This window comes from Gopherus evgoodei, chromosome 2, assembly GCF_007399415.2.
Source record: "Gopherus evgoodei ecotype Sinaloan lineage chromosome 2, rGopEvg1_v1.p, whole genome shotgun sequence".
NCBI classification, from domain to species: domain Eukaryota; kingdom Metazoa; phylum Chordata; order Testudines; family Testudinidae; genus Gopherus; species Gopherus evgoodei.
In genome coordinates, this window is record NC_044323.1 from 67,095,644 (window position 1) to 67,112,749 (window position 17,106).

Below are 17,106 nucleotides of genomic sequence, written 5' to 3' on the forward strand. Positions count from 1 at the left end.
CCTGCTCAAAGCAGGACCAATCCCCAAATGGCCCCCCTCAAGGATTGAACTCACAACCCTGGGTTTAGCAGGCTAATGCTCAAACCACTGAGCTCTCTCCCCTCACCCCCCCGGTTTCTCTACAGTTTAGTCCTCGTTCATTGTTACTCAGTTCTTAGTCTCAGCACAGTATGTTGAATTACTCCAAAAAGTAAACATAAAATATTTTGATTTCTGTTCCTTTAAGTACTCTACATGAGTCTTGTTAAAGCATTTATACATTATACTCATTTTAAAACCTGAGGTGCAAATGCTGTATTTAGCTTTCATCTTAAAATGAATGCACAATTGGTGCATTTGAAATGTTATCTTTAACCTTTTAACAATAGGAGACTATTGGTTTGAGTAGATATTCTATCTAGTAATATAATGGAACTTGTATTAACATATATAGAGATAAAAAGATAAAAACTTTTCAGCTGCACCGACTATATTGCATCATAGTTTGGTGCTGCAGTATATGGTCAATGGCCAAAGAGCGAACGTACAGTATATCTGCATTATGTTGTAGAAATCAGAAGAATTTCAAATGTTACGTATGTTGTAAAACTGCTTGATTATCCCTAATTAACCCTTCAACTTCATTATATTGTTATTCAGTATCATATATTTTAACTTTGGTGCATATATTCAGTATTTATCCATCTAAGTCCAGAAAAGCTTTTCGTTTAAAAGAGGTTGTTAATAAACATTCAGAAAAGTTGGAAGATAAGATTCAGCAGCTTACAGAAGACAATTTGAGGGAATGTCTTATCATGAGGAGGATGCATATGTACTTGAATGTGCTTACATTTCTTACCATGTAGCTGACAAGTAGCTTTTTGATTGCTTAAGCATTATGATACAACTTTGGATACAATAAAACCTACATTATTGTTCAATCATTTGTCAAGCTCTATAGAAAATGTTGAGTCAATGGATGCCACCTGTATGATATTTGCATTACCTGTTTATAAAGCAACTGCTCATTTTCTCTAGCATAACAGAACAGAACATCTGTAAGAATTTTTCTCACACTCTCTTGCTGGAAATACTGCATTTCAGGAAATCTGAAAAAAAAATTATTAATGTAAATCACATAGCTCACAAAAATTACCTTAGACACTTGATTTAGATATACACCTGGGCATCTATAAACAGTCCTAGGTATGCTATTATATCTGTTCTCCGTTACCCATTTTTTCTGTGTATTGGGGTTCTTCTGGAATAACAATTAAAGGAAAAAGTTGAAGTATTTATTTTGCAAACAAAACTTTGTGAAACATATAATTTAGCATATATCAAGCCTTTAAGTATATATCACATTGAAGGCATGATACTCTAGGACTAAAGACTAGAGTTATACAAGAATAAAATTAAATGGCAGGTATACTGTTCTGATTACCAAATTTTTTGTAAGTAATCAAGCCTGAAGCCGGGCGAGGGGGAGAACACGTTGTCCAGGCTTGCTGCAGGAAGGTAGCAGTGCTTTATGGGGGGGGCGGGAAGGAGGTCAGAAACTGCTGTAAAAAGGTGGCTGGAGATCAGTTTGGTGACACTGATTCATCCCCTGGGAACGTAAGGGTGGATGCTTTTGAAAGGCACAAACCCTGGTGTTAGAAGCCCTTTCTCCAGGCAGCAAGCAAGGCAGCATTCACCCTCCCACCTCTCGAGGTGCAAATATCAGGTTAAGTTAGGACTTGCTGTGGGAATTGCACTAGTCACTCCTTTTTAGGAGGGATCGGAAGGAATTTTCCCCTCACCACCATATTAGCATAGGTAGAGTGGGGTTTTTTCACCTTCCCCACATCGGGCATCAGAGAGGACCTATTATGGTGAGGAGGAAAGGGGGATAAAGCTATATGTCAGAACTTATTTTGTAAGTGTGGGGCAGATGTCTAGTGCAGGTACTCCACAGGGAAGGCATCCAGTGACCAGATAAATGGCCTGGTAAAGGACTTGGAAAGGAGGTGCTGGTTAAAAGAACGGAATGGGGAGTGGTTCAGGGCTCCTATGATTGGTATGGCAGGGAGCCAACCCCCCTTCTTACAGCGCACCTTACTCTTCCTACTGGGAGAGGGGGGCAGAGGGAGAGAGGGAGGTGGATGGTAAGGTCCAAGCCATGAGTTGGCTGGAGGACCTAGATGGAAAATGTAGGGGGGCGGATGGAAGCCCTGGATAGTTATTTCAATGAACATGGAGTTGCCTGCACTGTACACTTTTATCTTCCGGGTAGTCCCAGACGTCTAATAATAAAGTTGCAGCCTGATTAAATCCATATCAAGTGTCTCCTATCCTTCTTTTGGCATAGTCAGACAATGTGACTGACCTGGAGAATCTAAGCCACAAGACAGTGTGCTATATAAGAACATGATACCCATTGCCAGAGTTCCAAAGTATGGAGATCCCATGGCTTCTCCTTGAAGAGACCCTTGCTCAAGGGGAGAGTAAGAAGCTGGAATGAATGGGGCAAGGAAGTGGGAAAGCAAGGGGGGAAGGCTCCTTCCCTCCTGTACCCAGACTCCTGCTGTAAGATCGAGCAAACTGGGGACTGTGCTGCTCTCAGGAGGCAGTATGTGACCTACCACAACATCTCCAATTGCTTCTACTTCCAGTTTGTGCCCACTGGTTGATCAGTTATGCACTAAAGGATTCAAAAATAGCTCAGGATGTATTCGTGCTATGGCAAAAGAGACTACTAAACATTTTATTTCAGGAAAATGAAACACTGAAGAAACAAAAGGCCTCAAATAATTAAAATATACTTGCTTGAATGTTTTGAATGTGATTGAGGTTGCCAACTGTAACTGAAATATTAGGACTATCCTGCTATTTCAAGATCAGTACTCAGTCCTCATTTCCATTTGCACGATTAAAAAATAGACAAAGGAAGCCGTTAAAAATAGTGCAACTGATACATTCACTGATTTATAAATCGTCAAAACAATATACAGAGAGTACAAGTGTGAAGATTAATTTATATCGAAATTCAATAATTTGTGCTTATTTTTGTGGATTCTTAAGGTATTTTTATAAAAAGGGATGCTGTAATTAATGTTTTACTATGTTACAAAGATGTCTAGGAAACTGCTCAAGTAATACCTAAAACTCTGGGATCTGATTAATAGATAATGGGAGTTGCATTCAAACTGAAGAAATAATAGGGTTCCTGAGAGGGCCGGCGCTTCCATTTAGGCAACCGCTAGGATTTGGGAGGGATGGCATTTTGCCACTCTCTGTGGCAATTCGGTGGCGGGGGGTCCTTCCGTGCTCCAGGTCTTCAGTGACAATTCTGCGGCGGGGCCTTCACTCGCTCTGGGACCCACCGCAGAATTGCCGCTGAAGACCCGGAGCGTGGAAGGACCCCCCCCCCTCCCGCCACAGAATTGCAGCCAGCGACTGGGAGTGTGGAAGGACCCCCGTCTAGGGAGCCAAAAACCCTGGCGCCGCTCCTGGTTCCTGAAATTCTTGAAGTCTAGCAAACTCCCATTTATCCTAGTCCTATTGAAACTTTCTGTGATGCCTAATCGTCCTATATCAGATTTTCAGAAGTGGCAGTCTGGGGAACCACCTTGATTTCAAGAAATCACTTGATACTTTTGCAGAAATAAAATTTATGACAGGAGAGAATAACCTATGAACAAGTGTTAAAAAAACTTAAGAAGCAGGAAATAGAAGATGTGAGAAGGCTGAGGAAAATCCTATTGCCCAGCAATCCGAGGCAATGCAAATATTTATGTGCAACTACTGGCAAGCAATGTATTCCTGTATAATCTGCTACTGGAACAGTCAAAGGAGAGGCAAACTGAAGGATTTAAAGTAACAGGATGTTCCTCAAAAAATAAGCCCACACCAAAGCAGCCTGTATTTGAGAAGGCCCCAGACTTGCGAGAAATAGTGACTGTTTGAAACAGCAACAAACAGAAGAGGAGGGTATGGTGCAGAGAACTAGACAAAGGAATAGAACGGGGTGGCCAACCTGAGCTTGAGAAGGCACCAGAATTTACCAATGTACATTGCCAAAGAGCCACAGTAATATGTCAGCAGCCTCCCATGAGCTCCCCTCCCTAACACTCAAGAGCCTCCCACCCACCGGCAGCCCCGCCAATCAGTGCCTCCCACTTCCTCCCCACACCGCCTGATCAGCTGTTTCATGGCATGCAGAAGGCTCTGAAGGGAGGAGGAGGAGCGAGGGCACGGCAGGCTCAGGGGTGGAGTGGAGTGGGGGTAGGGCCTGTGGCAGAGCCAGGGGGTTGAGAAGTGAGCACCTCCCGGCACATTGGAAAGTTGGCACCTCTAGCACCAGCCCCAGAGTCGGTGCCTTTACAAGGAACCATATATTACATTTTGAAAAGCCACATGTGACTCCAGAGCCACAGGTTGGCACCTCTGGACTAGAAGAACACTTCAAAAGATAACTGAGAAGTATAGGGTCTATTGGGCAGCAGTCTGATTGTTGACACTTATTCCTGAAAGTCTGCTTAATTTTTCTATTAATTAAAATAAACACACAGCAGTGGCTGACAACTCTCAAAAATGCCTTGTATTTAAGTTTTCACTTTCCAGGCTGTGAATAGGTGCATATGTGAAACCTGGTTGTGTGCGCACAAGCAAGTATTTTGTGTATATTACATAGGAACAATGAACATAAAATAGTCATTCATATGTCTCTACTGTCCACCTCAAAGAGTGTGAAAACGTAAACACAAGCTGCTATTTTGGTGTGATCACCCAAATATGTGGCAGGTTTTTCTTCTTTAACATTATAACATTGGGCAGATTATCAAGATTAACACGCCAAAATCAATTCTATTCAATTACTCATGGAAATGTTTTTGCTTCAGTTAGATTAAAAATGTGATACCGAGGGAGAGTTGTGAGAGGTTGAAGTTGGTTCCTTTAAAAAATCCAAAAATTTGGGCAAACATACATCTTTAACATATAACTGAACTGTGTTTTAAATGTTATTGGAACAGCCTCTTCTAAACTTTTCCTCTGTCGTAGATGATAACAGTGAAAGAAGGCTATAGAAGAACAGTTGAGGGAGGAGATACAATAAGTGAAATACTGCAGCATAGGGCTCATTATTTACATTTATTTTTTAAAGAGAATAGTTTTGTTGTTATTGTGTTGACCATTCAAAAGGAATTTGCAAATATACAATGGAAAGATAGATTAGATAGATAGAGGCTCAGATGGTGCTCAGGGGTTGGAACAGTTTAATTATCTCAGGTCTAGCATCAGTACCTATGTCAGAAACTATAGCCCAAAAGGAAGCGTAACATGAAATATCTGCTTGGAGAAAGACAAGTGAGTGATTGTGGATAAAACTGTACAGTGCCACGCATAATGGAGCCTCTAGGTACTACCAGACTACAAATTATCCAAAAATAAAAGCTTCATGTAAAGTAAAATATGAACAGGGCATAAGGTACTCCAGTTAGAACAGTATTTCTGCCTTCTATTTCTGGCTTTTGCACTCTCCTGTTGTGCCTGGCTGTGTAAATTACTTAACTCTGTGGCTCAGGTTAACCAGCTGCAAATTGGATACAATACTGCCAACCCCAAATGTTAACAAATAAAGAGAATTATTTGGAAATAATTTTAAAGATGAATTTGGTGTTCCTTCATTTAGCTGCTGGGTTTTGAGCCATTAAGGTTCAGTGGGTTCACATTTTCACGCTTTTCGTCACAACCATGAGGGCCAGAACCATTTCTTTAAATGAAATGAATTCTCACATATTTCTTTGATTCCAGCAGCTGAGATTAAGAAAAACACCAATTGTAATGAGACTTGAGAGAAAACTGTGGGAGTTAGCAACACTGTGGGTACTCACAAAAATAATAAAGGCTTAATTATTTAATACTTGAAAAATGCTTTGAAATCCTCAGATGTGAGCCACTATACAAATGTCAGGTATTGAGACACAGTTAAGTGACTTGAAAATTGTGGCGCTGAGGATAATAAGAAAGGTATTAGGCAGTGCCATTACTACAGATTTTAGTGCCCGAGGCGAGCAAGCATATTTGTGCCCCCAACTAAAGTCCTGCGCGGGACTATTTTTTTTAATCCTGCTCCCATCCTGCCCCACAATACCTACTCTTCCCACCTGCTCCCGCACTGTTTGTTGAATTTTTATCCCATTCCCACTGTTAAGGCAGCGGGTCCTGCAGGATCCCAATCCCAGAGGGCAGTGGGACTGGGATCCCACAGGTCCTGCTGCCATAATAGCGGGAGTGGGATAAAAATTCAACAAGCAATGTGGGAGCAGATGGAACTAGGAGCAGGTATTGCAGGGCAGGATGGGAGCGGGATTAAAAAGAAAAACAAAACAGTCCTCCCATGCTGCAAACAACATGAATGTCCCAGCCAGCAGCCTCCACTCTCCGGTTGCCCAGCTCTGAAGGCAGCGCTGCCAGCAGCAGCGCACAGAAGGAAGGGTGGCATGGTATGGTAACTGGACCCGTGGATCCCAGTCTCACTGCAGGTCTTTACCGCTTACTGTTTTGTTGGGTATTTTTTGGCCATCTCATTTTTTTTGTCTCCTCCCCCGCCAGCTGTGCACCCTAGGTGGCTACTCAATTCACCCTGCCCTGGTTATGGCCTTGGTATTCGGCTGAAGAATGTAACATTTTCCTGGCATTTGATGGGGAAAATGTTAGACCAACAGTTGGAAACTTGTCTGCATTTGTAATAATCACATTACTGTAAAGGAAGGACACATCTGAGACTTCAAAGGTACAGTACAGCAGATGGCAATCAACATAATTTAGGATTTTGAAGAGATTATGTATGAAGGACTGTTATTCAGCCCTGCCCTATGGAGTTTAGGAAAGAAAGAAACACAGAAAACTCAAAAATACACAAAGATATCTCTGAATATCTAGCAATATCAGAGATTCTGGAAGGAAGGATAATAATGAACTCATGAATAAGCTGGCTGAAGTGTTAATTATGGTAAATGCAAACACAAGAGACCATGATGCATAAGAGAGAACTATCAGCTCAGGAAGAATTTTGCAGAGAATATTAGTGTACAATTAAAGTCTGTTTTAGAAGTACAGTCCCTTCAGATCAAAAGAAGTAGGAAACATTTTAGAGCAAACTAGGGTACTACGTCTAATTATAGCTCAGAGTGAGGATCAGATTAAAAACAGGTATTTTTTCATCATGTTTTACTGCAGCTAGTGGAAGCAAATGAATGAGCACTGAAGTCTGCTTTAAAAAAATACTCTCACTTCATACAAGTGAAAGTCAGAGTGAGTGAACTGTTTTTCTAAAAGTTAATTTAAGATATTTAGGGGCTCCAGAGGCATATTTTTCTTTCTTTTCTCAGACATATCCCCCACCCTCTGCTCAGCTGGGCTGTACTTTATCAGCATGGGTGGGAAAACCCTGCCAAGGATTGCAGAAACTGCCAGAAATGCAGAAACTATTGCTACTATTTCAACAATTTGGGGTTGGAGGAGGAAAGAAAAGAAATTGTCCCTTTCCCCAGGAATACTGGGCTACCCAAAGACATCACGTGGCCTGTGAAGAAATGAACTTCTAGGCACCCCAAAAGAATTATGCCAAATAGGGGAAAGACAGCAGCAAGCACAGTAGGGCAAAGAGAAAAATACCTCTCCCCAAAATAAGAGGTTGAAACTATAGTAAAAAACAGAATTATCAGACCTGTGTTAAAACAATTTGTTGAGAAAGAGTCAAAATTGCTTTTGTAAAGGGAAATCATCCCTCACCAAGGTACAGAGATGGCAACAAAAATGATTAAGGGTATGAAACAGCTTCTGTATGAGGTTAAAAAGACTGGGACTGTTCAGGTTGGAAAAGAGATGTGATAGAGGCCTATAAAATCATGAATGGTGTGGAGAAAATGAATGACACGTTATTTACACCTTTACACAACACAAGAACCAAGTGGCACCCAATGAAATTAGCAAGCAGCAGGTTCAAAACAAGCAAAAGGAAGTACTTCTTCATACAACACACCATCAACCTGTGGAACTCATTGTAAGGTGATGTTGAAGGCCAAAAGTGTAAGTAGCTTCAAAGAGAGAATTCAGTGAGTTTGTGGTAGATAGGCCCGTCAACTGCAGAGATGCTCCTTTCTTCCCAGCTCTCTCATAACCTTGGAAAGACCTCCTTCACCTCCCCCAACCTAAGTTTCTTTTCTTTGAAAAAATAGCAACTGCCACTACTTTTCCTTCAGATATATAGATCTTGATGTACAAATCCATTTTAGCAGCAGGCAGAGGTTCTATTGTAAAAGGGAAAACACAGGAGACGGTCCAGTGGACATCCCTACAAATTATCTTAACTTGGAATGTTTGAGAGACAGGTTCAAGACTGGCTATTCAGAATCCTAACTTAAAAGAAAAGAAGGTGATGCCAGTGAGTGGACTGGTATCTTAGTTTGAGTACACAGATGTATCCTCACAAAACAAAATCATTTGTACACATTTTATAGCATGAAAATAATTTTTTGCATCTGAGGTGAAACAGTGGGTTTCTGAGACAGAGAGCTGGGAAGAACTTTTAAAAGCTATGCTTTAGCTATTTTATTAATAGAAAATACACCAGCATTGTTCTTTAGTGCATTTGCTGAATGACAGTAATTAATCATGACTTTCTTACATCTACTATGAGTAACTATTGTGTATGCTCAGATAGGAATTTCTTTTTTAGTGGAATAATAGAATATAGTATTATAGTGGCTGGCTGGTAGTGGCTGTTACATATAATTAAGTTTAGGTTAGTACTTTCGCTATAACCACCTAGTTTCACAGCTCTCTGAAAAGCTTCTAATTTGAGGCAGAAACTAACCATGCTTAGTTAAAGCTCAGAAGTGAATATTTCTGTAAAGCTACAGAAAAATCAATTCTGATACCTCTCAGATCTTGGACAGCGAAACAAGAAACTTCATCATTTAGATTTTCATCATGAATAACTTAAAATTGGCTTATCAAAAACCTTAATACTTTGCTTGTAAATAGTTCTTATTAAGGAATAGGCCCCTTTGCCAGATTTAATTTGAAAAATATTCAAACATTAAATTATTTAAAAGTCAGTTCTGAATATGCTGAATAACCTGCTAAATTTTAGCAGGACTAATAAGCCATGCTCACATTCTGACATTCCCAATGCAGTGTTCCAACTTGGCTTCAGGGGGGATTATAAATGTCTGCTTGAAACATACACCATAACTCTCAAAAAATGCAAATTACAATTATATCTTTCTGTTGCTCTTTCAGGTATGCAGCTGCCATATTAACTCAGCCTTGTAGAAAAATGTTTTCAGCAGTAGAAAAAGTATGAATTCACACCTCTCGCAGTCCCATTTATTTAAATTAATTTTGAAATTTAAAATTTAGAGCCTATTACAGAAACTCCAACCTAAAAAAAAAAATCACATTTCTGTCCAAGTTTATTAATGCTTACTACTATTATACTTAAGATTACTGTAACTGAAAGATTAAAGAAAATTATTTTTTCCAGTTTTTCTGATGTGGTTACTTTGTGCTTGTGTATGCAGCTTATGTCTCAGAATCACATGTATAGCAAGCTAATCCATTGGACTGCAATGACAAGGAAAATGAAAACTTTTTTAAAATGTGGGAATCATAAAAATGGCACCCCAAACCATTTTATATTTATTTATGACATTTAAAATTGATAGAGTCCCATTAAATGCAAACCCTGATAGTTTAGCCTACCTTCCGCCAACCCATTTTTAATAAGAATTTAAATGAAAAATTATGAATGCAACATTAAAAACTGTTTTAAACACAAAAGCCAGGAAATGTAAAATCTAACATTTTCATAGAAAAATTAACTCACCCACTTTACATATAACATGTTTTATAATTAGCAATTCAATAAGTATGTACCGCATGTGCAGTGTAGGTAAATTAATGTTACTGTGAGAATGTTAACTTTCACATTTCATGACTTATTTCGATACCGATGACTTGTGATGAAGTACTGTTATTTTTGGAAGCAGACAACATTTTGGATAAATGGCCATGCAGAATGTACATTATTCACATTTATTTAGATAAATGGACAACACAGATATCCATTCATTGTGCTCTATTGCTAACATCAGAGCAGTCTGGACTTTATATTCGTCTTTTACAATGGTCCTCTAACTACCATTATCTATCACTATACTAATGTTCATTCCCCACTTATAGTTTAGATATGTATATATTTTAATCTTGGAACATCCTGAACCATTTCCATTTACAAACAAAAATTACCATCTGTGAGAACTTATATTAAAGCATATTCACATTTTAATTATACTACAGATAAAAATTCATTCAAACAGGTCTAGGGATGGACATACAAAATATTCCAGAAACCGATATTAATGATTCTTCCTTATTGCTTTGTTTTTATACATTTATATAGTAAATGAAATGTGTTAAAGGTAAGGTTTTTTAAAAGACTGAGACCAATACTATCTTATTTCAAGTTATAAGTAAAATGTATACCGTATAGTATAGTGACATGTCACATATTTAAAAAAACTATAATTGAATTTACTTAGATTTACACATTGCAGTCAGTAATCCAATATTTTCAGGAACTGAGTATTCTAACTCAGAAAAGTTTCTAAACAGGAATAACCTCAGGGTCAAAAAGATGAAAGAATAGTCACAGAGATGTTAGGGCAAATTTTAAAAGGCATCTGTGACAAACAACACTAGAAAAATGATACTTAAAAATAGAAATGCTAAACTTCTCTCGATGAATGACACTTCTCACTAATTACATACTGCTTTTTATTATTGATTGAATAAGTGTTAAGAATTACAGAAAATCATCTGTTCAATCTTTTATTATGAACATAATTTAGTTAAAAGACTTTTCAGGTTCTCTTACTCAATTTTTGTTTCATACAGAAAATGTATTTTATATTTAATATAACATTTCCTAATATCTTAATTTAGGAGAACGTCATTTCAATACCATCAACAAATCTCTAGAGCTTAATATTTAACTCAATACTTTTTTGTCCTTTTTCTCTCAAAGAAAACTTTTCCATACACGCACACACCAATCCTTGTATTGTAATGAAATTTTAGGTCAAGAAAGACAAAGCAGTGTACACAGCATAAAAAAACAGTTAGAATTTTAAAAAGAAAGTTCCTTATAGGTCTACATACGTTCTTGTCACATCTTGTTCAATCATCGCTCGAAGCTCTTTATCCTGGAAAAATTTGTTCCAAAGGGACTGAAAAAAGGCAAAATAATTTCATGAAACAAAAAAAATACTACAATACCTTAGTCTTGTACAGAAAGTTCTATCTGCAAAGTGCTGTAAAAATTTAACCAATTAATCCTCAGCATCGCTGGGAGGAAGGTATTATCACTATTTTACAGATGAAGAAATAGACAGCTAGGTTAGTGACTTGCCCCAGGCCTCACAGTAAGTCAGTGTTGAGCAGGGATTAAAACTCATGAGTTTCTGGCCTTCCTAGCTCCATGCACAATCCACTTGACCACATTAATTTTCAAGTATTCAGAAGCAGTTACAAATTGGCTTAACTTGCACGTTGGCCAATTATGTGCAAGTGAACTATTGAGCCCTGGCAGAAATAAATCAAATGGGGAATGCATGACAATAAAATACGAGTCACACAAAAGACATCTCTCTAGTCCCTCAAATACACTATGCAAAGAAGAGTCTCATATGTGGAGCAGAAGGAGATAACTAATTGTTAATGTAAAAAAGCCTAAACTAAAATATAGTTTAAGTTAACTTCAGTGACTTCTGTATCTGGATTTGTGCTCCTCTTTTTCCTCTGCCATCCAGGTCCTGTTCACCAACCTCTCCCAAAAGCTAACCTGAATGAAGGTTGCTCATTTTACCCTTTCAATGGGCGGCTTGATAGTACTGATCAGAGCACAAAAGGGGCAAAATTCACAGCAGATAACCAATTGTTGATTTATTTTACTATATTACTGTGTTCTCTTGTGTTGTATAGAGAGAGATTTGAAAAGACATTTACACATGTACACAAAATATCAAGCCAGGAAAAGAAAACAGGGACATCTACAACCTTGAATTGTTTACAGAAAATAAAATGTTTTATTACCATCGTGGCTTATACTACACAAGAAATAAAGGGGAAAGTAAATCAATGTCTGCTAACTGCTGGAGGATAAAACTAGTATGGAAATATTTTTTTATTTAGCTTCTATAACTTTTTCGTTAGTTTCTACAAACAGTGAAAAACAAAACAGACGTTAAAATATTTAAATGTTTATCTGACACTGTCCCATCCAGGCTAACACTCTCTCTTCACTTAACTTAAACTTAGTTACACCTTCTTATATGACACTCAGATTACAACTTAAGTAAGGCCCTAGAAAAGAGTGTCTGCTCATCAGACACTGTGAGGGAGCAGGGAAACAGAATCCCCATGGCTAAAAAGGCCCAGGACAGCACAAAGGTGTGGTGGATCTGGCTACCCCACTGGATATAAGGGCACAGGTGCTGGATCTAGGGCTGCTGTTGCACTCCCTGGATTGAAGTGGTTTCCATTGTATACAAGGTTTACAGTTTGGTTCTATGACTCTCAGCACCCCCACTATACAAATTGTTCCAGCACCTCTGTATAAACGGATGCATAAAGATCGACCGCTGCTTTATTCCTACTTTTGATTTGGCACTGAGAGTCTGTGGTACGTTTGAACTCACTTGGTATTTGCCCTGCCACGTTCTCTTTGACTTCTCATTAGCCTTTTTTCACCCACAGTGCAGAACGGAGGTTTGGACTCCCTTTGTATAGACCACCAATACAATAGAAATGCGATGACTCCAAGGCTTGTGTATAACTGGACCTATGTTTGGATCTATTGCATGTAAAGTCCCTCCTTGTTTATAGGCTATAGATGATCCTATTTTCATTATCTGGCTTTTGATGTTCTGTTTTATAACTCAATTGTCCTTTCAAATGTCTCTCTATACAACACAGGTGAACATAGTAATAAATTAAAACACATCAGTTATTGGTTATTAATTTGAGAACAAAACAGAAATGCACAGAACACTGCTCCAGCACAAATATCTGTAAAACAGATGCATATTCCATAAATCCAGCCAAGTAATTGTATTTCTCTTCTGAATCGTCATGAATTACTTAGCAAACGTTAAAACCAAAATTTTCCAAAACCATAACAAGCTGGAAAAGTGGTGATTAATAAAATAGCTTAATGATATATTACTGTGCAATAGACACAGCACTATTAAGAACAGCAGCTAAGAGCTTTAAAAATGGGTGGCAACAATTTAGGCTACTAAATCTAAATGTACACACCTAAGTGGCTTGATTTCAAAAGTGCTGCACTCCCACACCTCCTGCAAACTTCAATAAGAGTTGCTGGCTACTCAGCATTTTTGAAAATCAGGCCAAACATGTTTTTCATGTTTTTGGTATTACTTTAAATTCTAGGTCCTCGATAACAAAGACTTAATTTCTCCTCGCTTGTGATGACCTACAGAAAATAATCCCCTACTAACAAAGAGTACTCAAGACTCTAGAACAGTGGTTCTCAATCTCTTCTGTAACAGACATCTCTTCCATCCAGCAACACAGGAAGGGCAGGGTGGTTACTAGCCTTTGACACCTTTTGAGAGTCACAGCACTGAGGCTGAGAACCCCCGGCCTAGAATGATAAGTTCATGCAACCCTGTGTGTAAAATCAAGTCTTTAAATGACCTAAAAGGAGTGGGGGTTGATGATCTTTTTCATCCCAGTTCTATCTCATTATACTAATTTTTTAACTATTAAATGGCAGAGAGAGAGAACATAATAGTAAACATGTTTTAATAATACAGGACTGAAAGCAATTCATCCCACAATTTGACTGAGAATCTTCATGCGTGGTAAATCACCAATCAACTTACAAATATTTTGCTGGACATGCTATCTAACCAACTCAATTGATATTAATGTACAGCATTTTACATTTATTTTGAAAAAATAAAGAATAATTATTTTAACAGGCAATATTTCAAAATATGCAGCAAATCATTATTAGTTCCATTGCATATTCACTTAGCAATAATTCATTTGGTTTTAAAAGTGCAGACATTTCAGTAAGAAAGCTGATGATACAAGCCATATTGCATGGCCAACCAACTGGCAAGATTCAGTGAAAGTGGAATCAAATCCCAATATTGATCTCCTACTCAGCAATGCATCAGCAGTGGGGAGAGTTGAATAGGCAGAATACTTAGCTCCTGGAGAGGCAGCACCACTGCTCAACAGCAGCTCAGTTTAGGAGTGGCACTATAGTACTCCCATTTAGTCTTCACAGGCCAGGAGTTCTCTTATTGCCAATCCGACGATGAGCACCAAGATTATTTTGTTGTTGTTGTTGCATGCACAACATATGATACAAGTGAAGCTCAGCTTACCCCCTCATCCTGTGAAAGTGGATTATTGATGATCAAATCCTGCTGTCCAGCTTTTCGAGGGTTTGTAATATGCTGGGGGGAAAAACAGAACATGGTTTCTACTTTCAGACTTCTCTCATATCGGAAGTACTGTTCCAAAATCCAGGCATAGAGTGGAAGATGCTTTTTATATTCTACTTACTATTTCTTTAATCTTGTTATACCATGTTCTTAATTTTGACGTTTTATTTATCCACTGACTTCTGTCTTGTGGAAGAACATTTAGAAACAGCTATCAACAAAGGAAAAGATGTTAGAAAGAGAAGAATTTTCATCACTTTAATGTAACTTTCCAAATAAAAGTCCTATAGGACAGTCTAAATCATCTCAAGGATGAGAAGTGGTATTAAAATATAAAGATTCTACACAAGTATGATATAGTAAAACACCTAGAAGTGATACCTAGGCCTCAGAATTTGATTTCCAAAAACTACTGATAAGAAGCTAGAATCTAGTTCTGAGATACAACAGAAAGGTCCAGCAACAATCTATGGGGCAGAACCTCAGCTGGTATAAACTGTTAGACCTCCATCGAAATCAGTGAAGCTATGACAATTTACATCAGCTTAGGATCTGCCTTTGCAGATTCAGGTTCCCAAAGCAGATAAAAAATATAGGAAGAGATCAAAGTAGAAAAATACAAGCTTGGAGCTGCAGGCATACCATGAATGGAGATGATGCAACATATTTACAACCAATGAGATTACAGAAGAGAAGCTAGGTATTCAAAAATATATTCTGAGATAAACTGGAAGGCAACTGTGGACCCAAAAAAAAAAAAAAAAAAAGCCTCCACATTTCTTTGAGGTAGTTTACAGGCCTGACTTTGCAGATGAGGTCCAGATACTATGTAGTCTAAGCTCTGAATTTTAGAGGATAAATGTTCTTTTATATTTGTGTGTTAGAGGATCAGACACGCAGGGTGGTAAATTTCCCCCTTTGAACTGGGGAAGATTATTTGAACTAGATGTAAGATATGGACAAACAGTAGTAGGATTTGATCATTTTTAAAAGATGTAAAAGTTCTCTCTCTTAAAGATTCTAAACTATTCTTAAAATAGTAGGAGATACTGTCAAGAACATAAATTCCTCCAAACAATTCTTTTTAGAATATTCAATATTAAGAACTTAATGAAAACGTTGGACCACATTTTCAAACACGTATCCTAAAAACAGACAGTTTCCCAAATTAAAATGGCGTGATTTTCAGAGATGATAAGTTCCTCTTCATTTAATTTAAATGGAAGTTGTGGGTGCTCAGCACCTCAGAAATCACGCCATATTTATTTAGGTGGCTAAATACAGATTTAGGCAACTAATTCTAGGACACAAGGTGGAATAGGCTGGTGCAAAAATGTTTGGGTACAAATTCTGGGGCAGACATTTTCTTATCTTTCCTGAAGAAAAATATTTTTTATAAATTGTAAAACTGTTTAATATTGTATACATTCAATTTCTTACTTCTCTTTCTTTCACTTACTCTGTGTATTTTACGTTTCTTTTTGTAGGTCTTTGTACTAACGTCAAGCTGAAAAACTTCCACCTCAAGTGAAGTAACTTAAGTTATCACTCATCACATACAGCAAGTGTATTGGGGAAAACTTTCTCCTCTATCAGAGAGAGAAAGCTCTGACCTCTGTGTTACACATTACTGTAGATCTCCATCCTGTGTATCTCAATATTATTTATTTTGCCCAAGGAGGAAAAAAGGTTTCTGATGGCCTTCTTGTTTTGCATGACTGGAAGTTTCTACATTATCCACTAACTACAAAAAGGCCAAGAATCTCCTAATTTTCTCATTGTTATTGGGAAAGATTCTCCAGTTGTTGCTTAGGAGAGGCAGTATGTAGGTTATAAACAAGTCAAAGTTAGTTCCTAAAATATGAATTATAGGCCAAAGTCCCCCTTTTCACTCAACATGCATGTTTTCAATGTAAAAACAGTATCAGGAAACATGGATGTGTCACACGGAATTGTACACTAAAAATAAAATGCTACGCAACACAAAGATGTTTTTTCATATAAATTTTTCACTATCACCAGTAATTCAGCTTTAAGGCAACATAATATGATTAGCAAATGTCCTATGAATTATAAAATGGATAGGAAAACATTGGAATGAAGCCTCTTGGAAAATTCAGTAATTCTTTGCATCAATAATTTTCCAACGCATCAGGTAATGTGTTGATATATTGCAACCACAAACTGTAAATAAATATTTTCTTCTTACCTTCCAGCAAACACTACGGAACCTGCTGCTTCTCAGCTGCCCATTAATCCCCTTCAGCCGTATTGTTGCCAAGTAATTGTTGTTTACAAATAGTTCTTCCCATTCTTTACTACATGAAAGAAAAGAAGAATGAACATTATTAAAAACCCTCAGCTGACTTAAGGGCTATATCACACTAAGTAATTTTGGATAAGCAGAAGGAAGGGAACTTTTTTAATGTATATATTTAGTTGTGTACTGTTTCTGAACGCATGGCTGTCTTTTTGGACACATTTCTTCTCTGGATTTAATGAATATGTAGATCGCTATAATTATGCCAGCAACTGAAATTCATAATGTCTATGGAGGTTATTCCATTTTCTCTAAAATATTGGTACTGCAGTTCAG

At 37.8% G+C, this 17,106-nt stretch overlaps 1 protein-coding gene across 4 annotated transcripts in view; it reads right to left on the reverse strand.

The window, feature by feature from the left end:
• Nucleotides 1-17,106, reverse strand: part of TBC1D5 (TBC1 domain family member 5) — a 518,872-nt gene that overhangs the window by 226,850 nt on the left and 274,916 nt on the right. For all 4 annotated transcript variants that reach the window (XM_030550915.1, XM_030550913.1, XM_030550914.1 and 1 more), the window contains 5 exons: nt 16,720-16,828; nt 14,632-14,721; nt 14,451-14,522; nt 11,191-11,258; nt 986-1,088 (listed from right to left, as the gene is read on the reverse strand). In XM_030550915.1, the coding sequence (XP_030406775.1) occupies nt 986-1,088; nt 11,191-11,258; nt 14,451-14,522; nt 14,632-14,721; nt 16,720-16,828 (442 nt within the window). The remainder of the gene's footprint in view (nt 1-985; nt 1,089-11,190; nt 11,259-14,450; nt 14,523-14,631; nt 14,722-16,719; nt 16,829-17,106) is intronic.